Source organism: Brachionichthys hirsutus, chromosome 14, assembly GCF_040956055.1.
Source record: "Brachionichthys hirsutus isolate HB-005 chromosome 14, CSIRO-AGI_Bhir_v1, whole genome shotgun sequence".
NCBI lineage: Eukaryota > Metazoa > Chordata > Actinopteri > Lophiiformes > Brachionichthyidae > Brachionichthys > Brachionichthys hirsutus.
The window spans coordinates 9357367-9377203 of NC_090910.1; the positions used below are offsets into that span (position 1 = coordinate 9357367).

The following is a 19837-nucleotide window of genomic DNA, read 5'->3' on the forward strand; positions in this document are numbered from 1 at the left end:
CCACTGTACAGATCGGTGTCTATCACCACGGACGGAGCGCCAATGATCGGCCGCGCCAATGGATTTATTGCCAAGTGCAGGGAGGACGGCGCTTCCCCAGACTTCTTGAACCCGGCATCAGAACTGGACGGCGCTCGCTACGCGGAGCAGGTTGACGATTGTCTGTCAGAGTTTGACAGTCGCTTTCAAGACTTTCCTTTGATCGAGCCAGTCGCTACATTCGCGCGCTATCCGTTTAACGAAGATGCTGATGTCGATTCACTCGCATCAAAAATAGCAACGCTGTTTCACCTGAACTGTTCCGGAGTGGAAAATGAGATTTTGACTCTTCAAGCCGACATCGAACTTAAGTCAAGACCTCGCGGACAGTTCTGGAACTCGCTCACGGAGGCAAAGTACCCCAACATGAGGACATGTGCCGCCTTCTTGACTGCATTATTCGGCTCCACTTATTTATGCGAGTCAGCCCTTTCACACATGAAGATCATCAAGTCCAAGTCCCGTTCCGCCATGACCGATGAACATTTGGAAATGTGCTTGAGGCTGGCTGTCAGCAGCTACTGTCCGGACTATGCATCGCTGGCTGAATCAAGTCAATGCAAGTCATCAAAGTAAACTGATGTAAATACAGAAAATGTTCATTGTTAATTAAATTGTGTTGTGCGGTATCAACGTACACTGTTAATAAAGAATCCTCAACACATTGAAAATACTTCCGTGTTTGTTTTTTTAGTGGGTAGATCTTTGTGACTTGGTTATTTTAAAAGTAGCTCGCATGCTGATTAAAATTTAATCAAACAATAAGAAACTTTAAACAAAAGGTTGCAGTTACACATGATTAAAAAATTACTTTTATACACAAGTTGATCAGCAAAATGAATTTGTAGAATGATCGATTGAGGTTGTTTTTTTTGGGGGGGGGCAACATCTCAAAGCTTGGCCTGCGCCGCCTTTAGCTGATCCCTCAGTTCCAGGCGGGCGATGGAGGAGAGGTGAACTTCATCCGGCCCGTCGGCGATGCGGAGCGTCCGCACATAGGAATACCTGAGGAAGAACACTGGACTCAGGAAGGAGGCGGCTTTAACGGTTGTGTCTCTGGAGGGGGGGACTTACATCTGTGCCAGAGGGACGTCTTCGGACACACCTGCTGCTCCGTACACCTGTATGGCGCAGTCCACCACCTTGCAGGCCATCCTGGCGGCCGCGACCTTGATCATGGCGATCTAAGTCACAAACCCGATTAGATTCTCCACCGTTTTGCAGCATCGGGTCGGACGCCAACGCGGCACCCGCCGACGCAGCCTTGCCTGTTTGCGAGCGGCGCGGCCGCCCAGTTTGTCCAGGGCGCGAGCGGCGTGCAGAGTCAGCAGGCGGGTCTGTTCGATCGAGAGGCGACATTCTGCGATCCAGTGAGCGACGACCTCCTGGATAACGCAAAGAGGAGAGCAGGTTCACTCGCGCTGTGCAGGAAACGCTCTACTGGGTGCGGGTCGTCGGAAACCGGGTCCTCGTCCTCCTACGTGTTGGTACAGTTTCTTCCCAAATGTGCTTCTGGAGGTCGCCCGGCGGCAGAGCAACTCCAGAGCGACCTCTGCCAGGCCGATGGCCCTCATGCAGTGGTGCAGCCGGCCCGGCCCGAGACGGCCCTGGGCGATTTCAAACCCGCGTCCCTCTCCTGCAGGAGAACCACAGACAGAAGGGAACATGAATCCTCTAGTTGGAGGCCTTAAACACAAACGTCAAGCACAAACACAAGCGTAGAAGAAGAACTACTTTATATGAGAAGCCTTTAATGTAAATAAAGACATGGGAGCTCTGACCTAGAATAATATTGGAGACCGGGACGCGCACGTTTTCAAAGTGCACTTCAAAATGGCCACCGTGGATGGCATCTGAAAACCAAGAGGAAATTGTTTGCAATGTCTCTGTGGAAACTAAAAACAAAAACAGCGTCACCAGACATGATCCTACCATCCTGTCCGAACACGGCGAGCGGCCGGACGAGCTTCACGCCGGGGGCGTCCATCGGAACCAGGATCATGCTGTGCTGGCCGTGCCTAAGAAACAAAGTTTAGAACAGACGCTTGAAAAGGAAAATGCATTTTAGTTTCACAACAGAATCTCCATGTTGTTACACTGCTGGCTCATCAAGGGACGGGGGGGATCTGTCACATCACGGGTGTGTGTGGTTTCTTGGTTTTTCTGAACACACAACAAGAGCTTGTGAATAATTAACATTGGCTTAGAAGAACAAGCCCCCCCCCCCAGCCTAAACTAATGGCATAGAGGAAGTAAGAAGTAAAGAGCAAAGGTAGCCTGACCAGCATTTAATAAGCCTCCCATGGCAGGCGGAGGAGATCACGGCGAACAGACCTGCTGCCGTCCCGAGTGCCGCTCCTGCACATCACAATGGCCACTTTGCATTTGGGGTTGCCTGCACCTGTAAGACAGGACAGAAATGCGTTGCAGTGACGTCATCAAGCCACGTAGAAAGATTTCCCTTTCAGGCTCCCAGCATGAGAGAGTCCGCATGTCCAGCGCTTCATTACAAAGGGCGCTGGCGCACCCCCCCCCCGCCGTGACAGCAGGAATCAGAGATGACAGAGATGAGGAGAGATACGCCAAGTGAGGGAGGCTGAAGCGAAGAGGGTTCGTCACTTCATTCCTCATAAAAAGAAAAGGGATTCGGATCAACTCCAACAAAGCAGCAGAGACGAGGTAAAGAAAAGCTTTCGGATTTTTCACCCCCCCCCCGATGAGACAAGTCGAAGCCTCGCAAGCAGGGAAATGTGCAGCTTTTATACGGCGCCAGTTTTACTGAATGCAGACTCACATTTGTTGTTGCTTTGAGGCGAGGAACTTTATTTGAGCTTCACTTCTCAGACTACGCCTCGTTGTTCCAGTGAAATCTAACGGTCGAAGTCCCGATCAGGATTTTATATCACATCATTCCATCTTTATTATTATCAATACGCCATCATTGGACTTTATACCTGCTTGAATCAGCTTTTTTTTTTATCTTTAGTCCCTTTATGGATGCAGGAAAACCGAAAATGATTCGTGTTTTTACGGTGCCGTTTACAGTACTGTTAAAATAAAACCATTTCACTTCCCATAAAACGGCGTCATCGTCAGCTTTCTGGGGCCAAGCAGAGAACCGTCATCCATCCCATAATGCGTTTTGCCTCCCCCGACGTCTTTTGCTGATAAATCGGATTAAACCTGAATAGGTAAACTTCAAAACATCACAATGATTCCCTTCAGAAGTCCTTTATCTTCTGAATCCATCTTCCTTACCGTCGGATCGTAAACCATCTGCATCCGATCAGCATGGCCAACCACAAACGGGACGGCGTTCACTCACTCGCCCCCCCCCCCCCCCCCCCCCCCCCCCGGTCGACACGGCGCCTCCATTCGCCACAGACGACATTCCCTGAAAGGACTCTTCCCCACATAACCGTTTGTTCTCTCTCTCTCACCACAGCGAACAATGGATTTCCATTACCATGACGACGAGGACTCCGGCCTCAACGACAGTTACGACTACGCTTACGAACACACCCTTTGCGAGAAGGAAGCGGTGCGCTCCTTCGCTGGCGTCTTCCTCCCGGTCGTCTACTCCCTGGCTCTGGCGGCGGGACTCGCCGGGAACGCCCTGGTCGTTGCGGTCTACGCCTCAAAGCTTCGACTGCGGACCCTGACGGACGCGTGCATCCTCAACCTCGCCGTTTCGGACCTGCTGCTCCTCCTCACCCTGCCGTTCTGGGCAGCCGACGCCGTCCACGGCTGGAAGTTGGGCTCAGCGGCCTGCAAGCTCGCCTCCTTCCTCTACAGCGCCAACTTCAGCTGCGGGATGCTGCTGCTGGCGTGCATCGGCGTGGACCGCCGCCGCGCCGCGACCCGCGGCCCGGCCGCCCGGACCGGGTCCGGCCCCCGAGTGAGGAGACGGTGGCTGTCGGTGTGTTTGCTGTTGTGGGTCGTCGCCGGCTTTCTCGCTCTCCCTGAACTCGTCTTCTCCACAGCGAAGCAGTCCCATCGCGGGACGTCCTGTAGGGCCGTCTTCCCCCCCAGCATGGCCCGGCCGGCGAAGGCCGCCCTGGAGCTGCTGGAGGTGACGCTGAGGTTCGTGCTACCCTTCTCGGTCATGGCGGCGTGCTACTGCAGCATAGCGCGGGTGCTGAGCAGGGCAGCTGAGGCGCAGCGGGTCGGGAAGTGGCGCGCCCTGCGGGTCCTGCTGGCGGTGGTCGCCGTGTTTCTGCTCACCCAGGCGCCCTACAACGTGGTCAAACTCGTCCGCGCTCTGGACGGCGTCTACGTCCTCGTGACCGACTGCGACGTCAGCAAGGGCCTGGACGGCGCTCTGCAAGCGACAGAGTGTCTGGCGCTGGCCCACGCCTGCATCAACCCCGTCCTGTACGCTTTCATCGGATCCTCCTTCAGGGGACACGTCCTGAAGGCCGCCAAGCACTTCGGGCAGAGACACCGGAGACAAACCAACCGGGAGGCGGAAGTGGAGATCGCACTCGAAGCACGCGCTCAATCCCAATCCCAGTCTGCTTCAGGAGAACGGGACACCAGTACCTTCACAATCTAAACTCAAACCATTTCCGTCTCTATTCTCCTGATGGATTTCTCCGTGTGTCCGTTTCTCACTTTAATTGAAGATATTCTGCATTATCTTTACGGTCACATGAGGTCAACGTCAACGCAGCGTTTCAGATTTCTCATTTAAACTCTTACATCTGGAAACACGAGAATGATTATCTTGTTGTAAAAGTTATTTACGACTTCTTCTTTTTTTTAAATCCAGTCTACATATTATTTAACTTTTCAAATTCGGATTTATTTCTTGAATCAGCGATTCAATCTTAAATACTTAGAAATTTGACAGAGCTGCCGCCTCTCTGCCAAAAGACTTTTGGTATTTTTTTAACAAGGTAATAGGAAACGAATTTACTCGAGCTACTAGAACTGAATGCAAGCCATTAAAACCGGGTCGTGTTATATAATGTATGTTTTTGTTTTCCTCTCGTAGTTTACAACACAAACATCACGACTCCTTTAAAAAAAAATAAGAAAAAACTACCAAAAGCATAAGAAATATAAATATAATAACCTTTACAGTCACACGTAAAAACATTCTTAGGTTGAACATAGTGATTTAAAGCTAACGCTAGTCGGGGCTATCCTTGTTGATGCTACCTACCGCTGCTCCACCATTTCTTCCCGTTAATGACGTAGGTGTCTTCATCCCTGTGAAAAGTGCACTCCATGTTTGTGGCGTCACTGGAGGCCACGTCAGGCTCTGGTGGGAGAAGGAAAAGACATGGCTCACGTACGAGGGGCTTCCTGCAGCACGACAGGAGTTCCAGACTTTATACGTTTTGGCCTCTCTCACCACTCGTGCACACACACACACACCTGTCATACAGAAGCAGGAGCGGACGTCTCCTCTGAGCAGAGGCTCCAGCCACTTCGCCTTCTGCTCCTCGCTGCCGAACATGTGGAGCACCTCCATGTTTCCCGTGTCTGTTGAGAAACAGCACGCCGTGCAATGTTTGTGTCGTTCCGTAGATACGTGTGGCCACTATAAGAGAAGCTTATACCGACTTTAAAAATCATCTCCTACCGGGAGCGCTGCAGTTGAAGACTTCAGGAGCGAAGACGCAGCGACCCGTCTCCTCGGCGACGTAAGCGTAGTCCAGTTGACTGAGTCCACTGACCGCAGGCAGGAACAGGTTCCACAGCCCCGCCTCCCTGGCTTTCACCTGGACACACACACACACACACACACACACACACATGTACGCTGTATTGTTATTGACGCAGCACCTCTTGATAGATCTTTCTATGTCCCTGCAATGTTAAATGATTCCCGATCACTCTGTATTTGTTGCACCGATTGTCGGTAACGCGTCACCTTCAGATCTTCTATTATTTGGGGGGGGTGCCACCTCTGTGGAGACGCAGAGTATCTGGAGTAATACGCTGCAACTTCCTGGAGACAAAGTGAGAAGCTTTAAACAAGTTTTGTCACTATGAATCCATTTCCATTTGAATCAGACCATTTATAAAACCCTAAAAATAGAATGAAATATGAACTATAATAGTATTATTCTGCAGGAATGAGTCCTGACCTTCTGAGCAGGAAGCACATGTCGACTCATGAAGTCTTTGACCCGCTCGAGAACATCCAACCCTTTAGCTGTCTGCAGGAACAGAGCGTCCTTTCTTGGATCCGTGACAGTCCTGGAAAGAAATGAGTCAAAGAAGAAGAAGAAGAAGAAGAAGAAGAAGAAGAAGAAGAAGAGGAGGCTTAGATCTAGTCAGCAGGTGGAATCAATCTGTTCTCTGGCTGACAATAGCGCTACATCTCGCAGCGTACCGAATGTTGATTTAGCTGCTTAAGTTGGAATACTAACTAATATGAAAGACTTTATGACTTCCCAAAATGCATCTGTGACAATTAACAGATAACTTTTCAGAGCATGCGGAATCATTTCAACTGCAACAACCGACCTCCGCGCAAGCTGCAAGGCGACCTGAGCCAAGGGCTCCACGCATTGGCCGAACACGGCAGCATTGGGAGCGCTGGCATTGCCCAGCAGGTAGCGGGCGTAGACCCCCTGATGCACAAAGAAATGAATGAAGGGCGGTGAGCTGACAGACATCTAGTTAAAGTCTACACGGTTAACTAATACTTGTTCTTTGTTAGACATTTCAAAATAAATGCATCGATATATTATCGTACAACGGTTTAGTGTCCTTATCTGCTTTCTGGATTTGATATATATACACAAGTAGGTAGATACGAACTTGGGCGATTGCTGCCATTTTAAAGACCGAGAGGGCCAGGTAGAAGTTCAACTGAGGCAACGCGGGTGGGATCCCCCGGCAGCGGCAGTAGACGGAGATCAGTTCGTCCACGGTCGGGATCCCTGCTCATTTATTAGAGGACGAGACAGAAGCGGTTCCACAGGACAGGTGAAGCTCGCATTTAGCGTTTCACAACGTCATCCCTTATAAATTACCTTCTATTCCTTTCAAGCTGCCCATAGCGCCACCTATCTGCAGACCCGTCGGCCAGTAGTGGTGCATGAGGAAATAAGCAAAGTCAGCCAAGGGATGCCCCGTGGTGGACAGCTCCCAGTCCAGAACCGCCATCACGCGCGCCTGGTGGCGTTAAACGCACTTTGTAAAATCACTAAAAACACACATCAGGGTTTGTACAACTAAATGTTCCAACACGCCGTGTACCTCCGTGGGATGGAATACTAGATTGTCCACTCGGAAATCTCCATGGACGAGAGTGACCTCGTCATCGTCGGCTGGCAGATTCTTCATCAACCAATCAGACAGCTCAGTCATGGCTGGGATATCTTTGTGGGCTGCTGCGGCGTACTGCTTCGTCCAGGTGGACACCTGCGCAGGTGGAAATACGGTCACTCGTTGCTTTAAATACATTCTCAAATGACTCGGTGAGCGAATCAAAATCACTTGTCTCCTGCAGTAGCCCGCTCCTTTTCCGTATCCTTCCAGATTCAGCGATGCCGGGTCCAGCGAGTGTAATTTTGCCAGCACTTCCGCCGCAGCCACGTAAAGAGCTGCCCTTTCTGCTGCGCTCACGCCGGGGAGACGACTGTCCTCGAACACACGGCCCTGGTTCCAGAGGGGGGGGGGGGGGGGGGGGGGTCGTTAATTAAAGCAAGAATATATTTTAATAATAAGTTTTGCATGTGTCGGCAGGTAAACACGGGCAAGTGTTGAACTTTTATTTTGCAGTGGAAACCTACCTTCACATGTTCCATTAAGTAGAACTCCGTTCCGAGGACTTCGGGATCGGTGCAGTGCAACAGAGGCTGAGGCACCGGGAAGCCGGTGGAGAACAGGGCCTTCTGCACCCGGTACTCCCTGTCCACCTGCAGGTGAAGCCCGCTATTGTCAATAAAGTTATTGTCGCTGACATTTTTGTGCAGAACAATAATAATAATAATAATAATAAATAATAATTCCAGAACAGATCTACTGCAAGTGAATTAAATCATTATCAAATCGGTATTCCCCTGTCGGGAAAAACTGGAATAGCTACAGCAAAAAAACAACCCCCCCCCCCACCCCCCCACCCCCCCAAAAGAAAACATGGAATCCAATTTCATCCCCCCCTTTACCTTATGAGCCCCCGGCAGCAGCTGACCGGGGGGTTTCTTCCTGAGAACGTAGCTCTTCGAAGGCGTTTGGAGAAGGAAGGTTGGATTTGACTGACCGGCGCTGCCAAAAGAAAACAGGAAGCGTTATTCGGCTAATCTTAGATAAACAGAGATTAAATTCTTCGATTTGCACCGTCGCGCTTCAGCTTACATGTACTGTCTGGCAGTGAGCGCGTCGTCACTGGACACCACCGACCTGACGGATAGATAGCGTAAAAGTCTGTCGACGTTAAATGCATGCTGCCGCCGCACAGGCGTCGTCAGCTCGGCGTCCATGTCTCAGAGCAGAAGGGTAATCAAGTTAGCAAAACTTTAGCTGTTGTTAGTGATCGGACCTTTTATGGATGCGCACAATGACGATATTTGTTTCACAAGGGATTTTCCGTATAATTTCTTTATGTTAATACCTTACAGACACTCATATGTTGAAACGAAATTATTAAACGCTGTAATATTGATTTTTGTGTGTGTGTGTAATATTAAATTAATAATGTCGGAACATGTTTGGCGTAACTCCTTTTTCCAACACGGACATTATTCAAGGGAACACACACATCCAGTCATCCTTGTTTTTGACTGTGAAGACGTGTACTTTCCACGCTGATTAAGTGGTCCGAATCGTTCATTTATATCTTATTTCGTTATAATTGTGTAGAGGAGTTTAATTTCTTCATGGCGACGGTAGAGGAATTGAAGCTGCGGGTCCGAGAGTTGGAAAATGAGTTAATAAAGTGTAAGCAGAAGCGGAGCGCTGCGGACGATGCCCAAAGCTCCGAACGCCAAAGAGCGAAAATAGACAAAATGAGCGCCGAAGTTGTGGATTCCAATCCTTACAGGTGACCTTTTTTTTCACATTTTATTTGTTCCACTTCTTATGTCGGGGTTTGGGCTACACCTTAGCATATGGAGGTAATACCACAAGCTAATCTCAGCTGTTTTCATTGCAGTCGTCTGATGGCTCTGAAGAGAATGGGCATCGTGGATGATTATGAGGTATTGTGTTTAAAAGCTTTTATATTTGCGGTTTGACAAATGCAACGTTGGTAAACATTATAATCTGTTGATATTTCAAATGTGGTTAATTGCGGGTATTTAAAATCGTTATAAAAGCTTATAAAAATGTTCGATATAAATCCCGCATCCCCATCTCATCTGAGATGAATTACCAAATTATGGATTATCGTACAGATTGCTCACGGTAATGTGCATTACAAGTATGTTAAAGGACTTGACCCATTAATAAAAACTAAAACTAAAACTGGATTCCACATAGAACTAAATGCAAACAAGGAAAATAGATTTGATATTTGAAATATCATCTCCAAATTTTGTTTCGCAGAAAATCCGGACATTCGCAGTGGCTGTGGTTGGCGTTGGGGGAGTCGGCAGTGTGACGGCTGAAATGCTCACTCGGTGTGGCGTCGGTAAGGTAATAAAAAACATTTGTATTTCCCTTTAATGGCTCTTCATCTCGACCAGATCGTCTGGATGCGCTCACGTCCGTAACCCACAATGCTCTGCTTTGCACCCATCGCAGTTGCTGCTCTTTGACTATGACAAAGTAGAGCTGGCCAATATGAACAGGCTGTTCTTCCAGCCTCACCAGGCAGGCCTCAGTAAGGTGGAAGCAGCAGAACGCACGCTTCGGTACGCTAAATGTCGCTATCCACGACTCGGAATGAAAAAGAGATTTGGTTTTCATTTGTGCTCAAGCGTTTCCTCCTCAATAGGAACATCAACCCGGACGTGTCGTTTGAGACGCACAACTACAACATCACCACCATGGACAATTTTACACATTTTATGGATCGCATCAGGTAACCGTCCCCTTTGATGCTTTTTTTTTTTTTTACGTTGAACCATTTTCTAGCCTTAGAACAAAATACTCTGCGTCTTCTCAGCCATGGCGCGCTGGAGGAAGGGAAACCCGTGGACTTGGTCCTGAGCTGTGTGGACAACTTTGAAGCCAGAATGGCCATCAACACAGTCAGTGGATCCCTCTCGCAGAATAACAAACTGCTCTAGTCGAGCGTAATAATAATCATTTCCCGTTTGTGTCTCAGGCGTGTAACGAACTCGGTCAGGTCTGGATGGAGTCCGGCGTCAGTGAGAACGCCGTGTCAGGACACATCCAGCTCATCATACCCGGCGAGACGGCGTGCTTCGCTGTACGTCCCACATGGAAACTACGGCTTTCTAAAAGTGACCCTCATAATACTGTTATCATATCTTTTATCTTTTTTTTAGTGTGCTCCTCCTCTGGTGGTGGCAGCTAACATAGATGAGAAGACTCTGAAAAGGGAGGGTGTATGCGCTGCCAGCTTACCGACAACAATGGGGGTCGTCGCAGGCATCCTGGTGCAGAATGTACTCAAGTAAGATCTCGTCTCGTCTCATAGTGGTTAGCGACTCTTAACCTTTGAACGTCCGTGCAGCGTGTGTGTGTTAAGGTTTATTTATTTTTTTTGTCTTTCAGGTATCTGTTAAAGTTTGGCACCGTCAGTTATTATCTTGGCTACAATGCCATGCAGGACTTCTTCCCCAGCATGGCTATGAAAGCCAACCCCCAGTGCAATGACCGCTACTGCAGGACGCAACAGGAGGCGTACAAGGTGCGTGGCTGACCGTGCACCGATTATGTGTGCACGATGGGAAGCCTGTCGGTGCTGATATCTGTGTGAAATGTTTTCCTGCAGAAGAAAGAAGCTGAAAAGCCAAAAGTTGAAGCTGTGCAGGCGGAGGAGGAGGAGGAGGTAGTGCACGAGGACAATGACTGGGGTGAGCAACAGAAGTCGTGGTTGCGGCTGAAGCTTTGTTTGGATTTTTAATCGTGCAACACATTATATATTGCTTTGTGTGTAGTTTTAACCCACAGAATTATTCCGTGCAGGTATTGAACTTGTATCAGAGGTGACCGAAACAGAATTACAGGCCGCGACCGGAACCACGCCTGACCTTCCAGAGGGCATCACCGTGGCTTACACCATCCCAGCGGAAGTTAGTATTCTGGAGCGCAGCTTTAGAATCTACTCGGGTTATTCAGTTTATTATTGTTGAGCATTACAAGTTACAAGAGTGTGATGGTAATGCCGCTGTAACAGTGCACCTTTCGCCTGTGTGATGGCTGCTGTGTTGATGTTCTCATGTGTGTGTTCTTGTGTCCGAACCAGAGTACAGCAAGCGGGGAGACTGTGGAAGACACTGAGCAGAGCCTCGAAGACTTGATGGCTCAGATGAGAAAACTGTAGACATTTATTACGTTCCAATTCCTCTGATTTCATTGTTGACAAGCATCCTGGTAAAAAAATCCTGTCTAATGTCTAACAGTGAGGAAATAAACTCCTCCAACAGCTAGAGGGGACGATGCATGGATGACGCTGCTCGTGGCATTTCACTCGATACACAAAAACTGTTCAATGAGTACATTTCAAATGTAAAGCTGGAATAACATCGCTGTTCATGCATCAATGTGTATTTTCTGCATTTGGATGCCTGTTGCCTTTATTTCCTGTCATTCATACAGCTTTAACAAAATGTGCTGCAACATTTATCTCAATAAAGTATTTATTAGATGGAAAACAGGATGTTCAATACATCGGAAGTGATTTTTTTGTTTGTTCTTGCCCTGTACTGCTCTTACATCTATACATGAATACATATAAAAAAAATACTTGGGATACATTGTTTAAACTATGATGCAATGGTTTTTGGTGTCCCTTTTGGCTTCTCGTACGTTCAGTCAAACAGATCGTTGCTCTGAAACCTGGACATTCATGTGGAATTGTCCTATTTTGACAAATCCCTTCAAATCGTTTCTATGAATGAATCAATAAACCTTTAAAGTTTTGTATAGCTGGAGCAGAAAATCAGCACCAGAGGTGATGCGTCCTCAGAGTTCTCCAACAATTGACTACGTGTTTAACACTGGTACATAAAACATGGCATAAGAGTTTTTTATAAATGTCATAGATTAGAAACTAAACATGTTGAAACATTTATCCCCCGGTTCACAAAAAAGCAAAGTGCATAGAGTAATATATAGTGTACTTCAAAAAGTACACATAACCCTCAGGTGATTCCATTTTTGAGAGAGCCATGGGGGGGGGGGGGGGGGGGGTGTCTGATGTTTTTGCTTCTCTGTGGTAGTTAGAGCTCTCGTTGTTTTGTGGCACCAATGGTTGACGGCAGTCACCGCGGGGCGTGTGGGAGCGGCGCTGGTACTCTAATACTGAATGTGTCCCCACTGGAAGAATGGCGGGACACCAATGACGGCTCCGCCTCCTTTATCTCCATCGCACGTTTGTAAAGCTCCGCCGCCTTCTCAAAGTCACCCTCTTCGTAGCTATTTACAAAAGGGACGAGCAGCAGAAACGGGATTGTATCTGAAATGTACACGGAAGATGTCAATAAGACAAATATAAGCTCGACGTCCGTACCTTAGCACAGCCAGGTTTTTGAGGGTCTCTCCAACCCGTGGGTGGGAGCGTCCCAAACTGTCTTCATACACTTTCAGCGCTCGTTCGTAAAGAGGCAAGGCGTCGCCGTGCTTCTTCTGCCGAAGAGAAGAACAACAAACACGTGAACAGGAACATGTAAAGGGAATAAATGCGATCTGGAATGATTGAAGCTTGATAAGCATCCTCACTATTTGGCAGTAGATCACAGCCAGGTTGACCAGCGCTGTGGCCACGCTGGGATGCTTGGGCCCAAAACTTTTTTCCCTGATTTCCAGAGACAGCTCGTATAGCGGCACTGCTTTGTCCAGATTCCCCTGAACGCAACGCGGAAGGTTCAGCAACAGCCAACGACAAGCGGAATAATGTACCGTTCCACAGAACAAATTCTCCGAAGGCTCTGACTCACTCTGCGTTTATAAAGCATGGCCAGGTGCTTGAGGGTGTACGCCAGTGAGGGGTGGTCTGGGGACAAGGCCCTCTTGCGGATGTCCAACGCCTTCTCGTACATGTCTTCGGCGACTTCGCATTCCCTTCGCTCCGTGTGCAGCGCAGCCAGGTTGTTGAGGGACTGAGCGCAGTCGGGGTGATCCGGACCGAGGGCCCGCTGGCGCATCTCCAGAGAGCGGGTCAAGAATATCTTGGCAGCACTGACGAGGAGGAAGAACAGCGGAGTTTCGGGCACGTTTGAGAGGAAGGGGAAACGTCTCGGAGGTGCGAATCATTTTCCTAATGCAGAGTGCTAGATGCCTTTGCTAATGCCGGATTGCTAACGTGTGCCTTACTCCAGGTTGTTTTGGAGGTAGTAGAGGACTCCCAGTTCATTAAGAGTCTTGGCACAGTCGGCGGAGTCTTTTCCCAGAGTCAGCTCCTCCAGCTGGAGGGCTCTGCGTCTCAGTAAACTGAAGCCGTACTGAAGGAATTGGGGGGGGGGGCATGTGGTCATACTGATGGAGTCCTGAGTCATGCATGCGAGCGCCTGCGAGGCCTGCTTACCATGTGTCCTTTCTGACGAGCAGTCTTCTGACGGATCTTCATCGATGTCTTCCTCAGTTTCTCTGCTTGTTCATACCTGAAAATATCAGGTATGTAAGTAGAGTTCAAATGATGGCCTAATAACATAATCAGCATAGTTGGGAAGGCGTTATGTACACATGGGGGGGGGGGGGGGGGATTTACTTGTTCTGCTTCTGGTAGAGCACGGCGAGCGACTCCAGCTCTCGCGCCACGCTGGCGTGCTCGGCTCCGTAGGCGTTCTCGCTGATCTCCAGCGCCTGCTTGTACAGCTGCTCCGCGTTGCCGTACTTCTTCCACTGAACATAAACCCCGGCCAGCTGGTGCAGAGAGCGAGCGACGCTGGGGTGGTCTGGATCCAAGGCGGTCTCCCTGATCTCGAGGGATCGCTGCAGAGGGGCTACGGCCTGTACGAAACGGTGGCATCGATGAGGAAAAAAAGGAAAACTGGCAACGAAAGGTGAGGTCAGAGGTCATTTTCACACTACCTGACTAGGAAGGCCCAGGTCTTTGAGGAAGCGTCCCAAGGTCTCGTAGAGGTTTGCCAGTTTGGTCATGCTGTCTTCACTCTCACAGCTCTTCTCGTAATGTTTCAGCGAGTCGAAATACTCATTGGCCATGGAGCTTTTGTCTTTGCCCACATATTGCCAATAGGCTAGCAGCTCGGAGAAATGGCCCCTAGCGAACACACGCCTGGAGTAAACATGGCAGGATTGTGAGCTCAACTCGCGTGAATACGTAGAATCCAGTACCTCTTGTAGAGGTTCTGAGAGACGAACAGGTTCAGGAGGCTGTTCTGCAGTTTAGTCCGGTCCTCCTGCTGCTGGAGCAACCAGGGCAGCTCGTCTGCGACACGCCAAGTCACGCGCTCCTGGCTGCGCACATGCATGCAGTAAGAGTTGTGCGTGTATTGTGTCGCATGTGAAGAAGATAGTTGCTCTTACGCACCCGAGTTGCTGACTGAAATAATGAACGAGTCTCTCTCTGTAAGCAGCAGAGCCGCTTCCTCCACCCAGGAACTCCAGCCTCACAGCTTCCCACGCCTGGAAGGCAAATGTTTAACACTGTCTGGGAGGTCTTAGATATTTAATCTACACAACGTTCTGCTGAACTGGGTTTAATTACCTGTAAGTGTTGAAACCTGATGAGCCCACAGCGGAGGCTCACAATGCAGAGTCTGTCCAGGCGGCGAAGCAGCGAGGACAGAACCGGAAAGTCCACCTCTGGGAAAAGGTCCAGCACCTCTGATTCACTCAGTCCATTATGACTGGCACACACAAGGCAGAGAATCTAAAGAGATCAAGACATGCATGTATTCCCCTGCTTCTTGAACAATTTAAAATGGGAGGTGTACTTGCGATTGTTCGAAGTTATTGATACGTTATCTGCTCACCTCTCTCAGAACGTATCGCTCCCTGTCTGTGTTGAGCGAGTTCAGCATCATCTTGAGCGCCTGGCGGTAGAGGGACATGGTGTCTTGACACTGAAGACATTGCTCCAGTCTCTTCTCCAGTGACCAGCAGGATATACTGCTGGGGCAACAAGCATGGCACAATGCAGCATTAAACTGAAGATCCATCCGTCCGTCCTCTCGTAGATGACATTTCATAAAATGCTTTATTTATATAGCACCTTTCTAGAAATAAAATTCACAAAGTGCTTTTACAGACAAAAAAATAATAATCAAGAACCATACAAACAAAAAGTACATAATCAATAAACCATAAAATAATAAAACAATCTGAATAAAATAAAACAAAAAATAGATGAAGTAATTAAAATCGAGGACACCATCAATTAAAAGCCAGTCTATATAAATAAGTTTTCAGAAGTGTTTTAAAATAAGTTACTGAATCTTCAATTTACGACCAGTGCAGAGATAATTGATCATTTATTCTACACAAGTTCTGAGAAGCAAGTTTAAAAAGACATTTTCTTAAAAGAACACACACAAAAAGTGTTTTTGTAATAAGTTTCAAGCCACTGCTCTATTTTTAGAAACAGGTTCACAGAAAATGCTTTTCACATTTTGTATCTGTGCTTAGTGGGAGGAAAAGAGATTTGTTTCCTGTGATGTTTAGACATGAGAAGCCCGAGGCCACGGACCTGACGATCATTCTTGCCATCAGTGTTGCATACAGCGCGTTGCAGGTGGACGCAGAGCGACAGTGCCGTTCCAGCTTCTTCTCCTGAGAGAGACAAAAAAGAAATACATTCAAGTGTAGTACTCACAATACACAATAATGATTCTTTGATTCTCCCATATTTTCAAACCCCTCTCAAAAAAAAAAAGAAGGAAATGACGGGATAGTGACTAACCTGGTCCTTGGTACATTTCAGATCCATGCTTTGGCACTCTGCGTGAACAATACTCCTGACCTCTCTGGGACTCAGGGGGTCGAGGTGAAGTGTGGGCCACAATCTAAAAATTACAAATGGCAAAACTAAAGCAGCATTTCTGGACAGACAAACAGCAAACAAATAGCAGTTTAAGCCAATAAAACACATCTGGAAAACATTTATTTACCAACAAGCCCGAGACAAAGTGTGTCTCACCTCCAAGCTTGAGGACATGTCTCCACATTGACAGACACCACCACCCGGACATTAACAGGAAGAGGGTCAATCAGCCACTTCATGTGTCTTTCTGCTTGCTGGAAAAGAAATAGTCCACTGAAGTACAAGTATACATGTACTTGCTATTAATTGAGATTAAAACCGAGAGGAAGTGTGCCTGTATTTGGTCAATGGAGTCGATGATGATGATGATGTTTCCTTGAAGGCGTGCCGACAGCCGTTCAAGCCAACGTGGAAACTCCTCCAAAATCTTACTGGGCTCCAGAGTCAGGCCAGAAATGGACCAGAAGTGCTGCAGCAGCTACGTTAACAACGTACAGATGGAAAAGACGTTCCTTGATTCAAATCATTTCCACTCAAATAAAGCGTGTGTCGACAGATTAGCCCCGGAGACACACCTACTTTGACTGTGAGGCGTTTAATGATGAGAACCGGCTCGGAGCTCGTGGAAAATGGCCGACCAACAAAATGATAAAGGAACAAGGTGTTGGGCGACTGCTTCTGCTGCTGCTCGATCCTGACGGGGTTACAAAACGATGAGCGCGGAGACAATGTGTCCTGTTCCAAATCAGCACATCCCACCAGGAGAAAGAGCTGAGACCACTTCTTAGACCCGGTATAAAAACAAGATGCATTTAAAATCTCAAGGAGGTACCGACATTCCTGCCATGTGGTAAAAGAGTTATTACCTGGAGAAAAGATAGGTGGAAAAAAATGATTTTAAAAGTTGTCACCATTTTGAGAGCAGGAGAGACTTCCCTGAACCCGGACCACCGGAGACCAGCAGAGGGGGGGTTGGAGGGGGAGCAGCGATCATGTCATTCAGACGATCGATATACTGAGGAGGACATCAGATAAATGATGAGATCTGAAGACAAGATTAAGGAGGCTAAAACAAAGAGAAGACCATCAGCTACCTTTTGACATCCTAACTGGGAGGTGTTGTTATTACAGGCCTGCTGGTAGGACTCAATCTGTTCCTGCTCATCGTGTAGGTCCCACAGCCCGTCCCCCGAGTCGTCCTCATGCCCCTCGTCTATCCCAGAATCCTTAGAATCAGCCTCTACCCCTTCGAGACCCAGCATCTCCTGCGTGATGAGGGTAGCAGCGGAAGTGATGTTGTCAGAAACAGGACCGATGACGACATATCGCTGTCGGAGCTTTTAAAAGGCCGATGCTGCTGAGGGACAACTTTTTTTTTACCTGTTTGATGACTTTCTCTAACTGAGCGTAAATCAGGCCGGCCCCCTCCTCAGCAGAACCAATATGATCCACTACCTGGGTTAACGTGAAAATAAACATAATAAACGTCTGCTTTTCGGCTGCAGCTGTGATTTGAGGGGTATTTGTATTTGTGAAAAACTGCAAAGTAGATGTGTATTCATAGAAATCGGAAGGATTATGGATATTAAAAGCTACCTATCAAAAAAACAGACACTAACCTTGACTTTCGCAGCCTTGTCTGCAGCGTTGACTCTTTCTAGCAGTTGCCGGGTGGGTCCGGTCAAATGACGCTCCTCTTCAGTCCGGAGGTAAAGCACCAGCGGATGGCCGTCTGCATTCTTCACAAAAGCCTCCTCACAATCCTCCGCCACGGAGCTTCACCCCATCGTAATGGAATTAATGAAGTACATTAACTTACGTCGGGCTGTATCGCAGTGCTGGTGTGTTTGGGATGTACTGCACCTTGTGACAGAAGATTTAAGAAGAAGCACACACACAGAACTCCTTTCAATTTCTTCTTTGCGCTCCGAAGCGTATGAAGCAGCGTTCTCCTCCGGGAAGCAGACGTTCAGGTAGAAATGGCCGAGACCCTCGCAAAGTCTCCGTAACGCAGACGAGTGTTTCTGGAACGAGAAGATAAAATAAGGATTTCCATTCATATAATAAACACACATACAAATATCGATATATAAACGGAATAATTGCTTTGTTAGCCAACCTTAATGAAGATGTCCAGCTCTGCTTTCGTCTCCTGAGTAAACATTAAGTAGCAGCGCACCGTGTTACTCCATAAGGCCTGGGGCACATGAGGGGAGACCTGAAGCAGACTGGCCACCGCAGCATCCCAGTCATCTGGCAGAATCACACAAGAAACGTTACGACATGTTTTACTTTCTAGGAAACCAGGATTATATCTTCAAAGTCTCCCTTCTTTCTACAGACTGACTGACGTTCACGTACCTCTGCTCACATTTGCAAACGGTCCCTCCACATCGATCAAACTGTGTGCAAACTCTGGTCCTCTGAAGGTCTGTTGCAACTGCATCATGCTGCCCATAGACGGCTCACTTCCCAGCACGCCACCGGACCAGTACTCGCACTGGGTCCCTGCAGCTGAGGAGGACAGTTCGTAACCCAAAACATTTCAAGAAGCTCCAGACACCATTTCAATTATTCAGACTGTTTGCCTGCCTTTATGGGAATCACACAAACACTCATTTATATAATTCTAGATGCGCTCTAATGTTAATGTCATCCACCGGGCCTTACCTGTGACAGTGGTTTGGTTGTCATCCGAGTCTGAATCAGCCGGGTCATAAACCTGGATGCCCTGAGCTTGTAACTGTTGCAGCTTGGCTTCTAAATCCCTCTTTGCCCGCAGGAGATCCTGAATCTCTTTTTCTTTTGTCTCCCTAAAAATCTGAATCAGCCCACGTACCCAATTAGCAAAGGATGCAATCACAATTACTGGAGAGAATGAGACACGATGAGACACGTGGAGCGGTTCACCTTAAACTGACGTTTCACTTTGTCCCTGTCGTGTTCGAAGGTGGCAGCCCTCTCCATGGCCTGGTACTTAGCCTCCAGAGCGCTCTCTTTTTCTCGAAGCATCTTCTGGTAGGTCTTCTGCAAAGCCTGTAATCACATCGAGAGCAATGAGCAACTTAAAGCTAACGACACGACGAGCATCCCGGTGAATTGCGTACCTGCAGCTCAGCTCTGAGCCTCTTGTTTTCTTCGTCCAGCTTGGCCTCCTTCTTTTGCATGGACGAGATCTCGTTGTTCTTGCTGACACGAAAGATTTCGTACTCCTTTCGGAGCCTTTCGTACTCAGCGGCGTACTCCAGGTCCACAGAGCCTGTGGATTTGAAACTAGCCCCGATCACCCGAGGTCCTCTACGAAAGGAACTACGCAGGAGTCGCGCTTTGGGTTTGACCTCCACTGGAATCTCACACGCTTCCCCTCCGTCGCCCCCATAGCCGTCCTCAATCACCTCTCCCGGGCTGACCAGAGAGGATGCGGTGCCCATGGCGGCACCTTAAACTGAAAACAGAATTCAGCCTTTTCGCTTGCCCATAGCTGTTTCCTGCGCGGTGACATACAGGACAGGGGTGCATCGTTATTTCTTATTTCCTATTTATTCATATGCACAATAATAAACAACAAATTATAATGATACAAAGGCAAATAATTGTGCAAAAGGGCTTATGTAAAAATCTCCCCTCTAGTACAAAATAACTAAACACAATCAACCAATAAAAAAAATAAAAAAGAGGCAAAAAAAAGGGAAAGAAACAAAGAAAAAAACCAGTAAACAAACGGAGTAAAAGAAAAAAAAAGACAACAACAAGAACAAAGAT

At 48.0% G+C, this 19837-nt stretch overlaps 3 protein-coding genes across 3 annotated transcripts; 2 read left to right on the plus strand and 1 right to left on the minus strand.

Annotated features, from left to right (window-relative positions):
• Positions 1 to 710: 710 nt before the first annotated feature.
• Positions 711 to 19506, minus strand: nphp3 (nephronophthisis 3). Its single transcript, XM_068747745.1, has 46 exons — positions 19183 to 19506; positions 18986 to 19111; positions 18746 to 18896; positions 18437 to 18589; positions 18195 to 18328; positions 17939 to 18099; positions 17695 to 17851; positions 17456 to 17530; positions 17170 to 17340; positions 16987 to 17090; positions 16655 to 16769; positions 16410 to 16553; positions 16232 to 16329; positions 15995 to 16097; positions 15782 to 15864; positions 15069 to 15204; positions 14801 to 14965; positions 14624 to 14718; positions 14428 to 14550; positions 14164 to 14353; positions 13841 to 14082; positions 13658 to 13733; positions 13447 to 13574; positions 13071 to 13311; positions 12853 to 12978; positions 12644 to 12759; positions 12400 to 12549; positions 8169 to 8268; positions 7794 to 7919; positions 7498 to 7659; positions 7258 to 7422; positions 7032 to 7173; positions 6817 to 6938; positions 6501 to 6626; positions 6138 to 6263; positions 5921 to 5998; positions 5630 to 5768; positions 5422 to 5529; positions 5207 to 5305; positions 2374 to 2440; positions 1972 to 2057; positions 1821 to 1892; positions 1521 to 1675; positions 1308 to 1424; positions 1114 to 1223; positions 711 to 1044 (listed from the first exon to the last, which is right to left on the minus strand). The coding sequence occupies exons 1-46, from the start codon at positions 19504 to 19506 to the stop codon at positions 930 to 932; spliced, it is 6102 nt and encodes a 2033-aa protein (XP_068603846.1). The 3' UTR covers positions 711 to 929.
• Positions 3491 to 4594, plus strand: ackr4b (atypical chemokine receptor 4b). The gene has a single exon (XM_068747746.1). It carries the CDS (start codon positions 3491 to 3493, stop codon positions 4592 to 4594), a length of 1104 nt encoding a protein of 367 aa, XP_068603847.1.
• Positions 8873 to 12290, plus strand: uba5 (ubiquitin-like modifier activating enzyme 5). Its single transcript, XM_068748013.1, has 12 exons — positions 8873 to 9043; positions 9155 to 9200; positions 9547 to 9636; positions 9745 to 9854; positions 9938 to 10024; positions 10109 to 10193; positions 10271 to 10375; positions 10455 to 10582; positions 10684 to 10819; positions 10904 to 10985; positions 11098 to 11204; positions 11378 to 12290. Exons 1-12 carry the CDS (start codon positions 8880 to 8882, stop codon positions 11453 to 11455), a joined length of 1218 nt encoding a protein of 405 aa, XP_068604114.1. The 5' UTR covers positions 8873 to 8879; the 3' UTR covers positions 11456 to 12290.
• Positions 19507 to 19837: the final 331 nt, after the last annotated feature.

Coding starts and splice junctions, on each gene's coding strand:
- ackr4b (XM_068747746.1), top strand. CDS start 3,491: ATGGATTTCCATTACCATGACGACGAGGACTCCGGCCTCAACGACAGT.
- uba5 (XM_068748013.1), top strand. CDS start 8,880: ATGGCGACGGTAGAGGAATTGAAGCTGCGGGTCCGAGAGTTGGAAAAT. Junction 9,044..9,154: donor GTGGATTCCAATCCTTACAG/GTGACCTTTTTT, acceptor TTTTCATTGCAG/TCGTCTGATGGCTCTGAAGA. Junction 10,025..10,108: donor CATTTTATGGATCGCATCAG/GTAACCGTCCCC, acceptor GCGTCTTCTCAG/CCATGGCGCGCTGGAGGAAG.
- nphp3 (XM_068747745.1), bottom strand. CDS start 19,506: ATGGGCACCGCATCCTCTCTGGTCAGCCCGGGAGAGGTGATTGAGGAC. Junction 14,966..15,068: donor AGCGATACGTTCTGAGAGAG/GTGAGCAGATAA, acceptor TGATCTCTTTAG/ATTCTCTGCCTTGTGTGTGC. Junction 2,058..2,373: donor GGCACTCGGGACGGCAGCAG/GTCTGTTCGCCG, acceptor TTTGTTTCTTAG/GCACGGCCAGCACAGCATGA.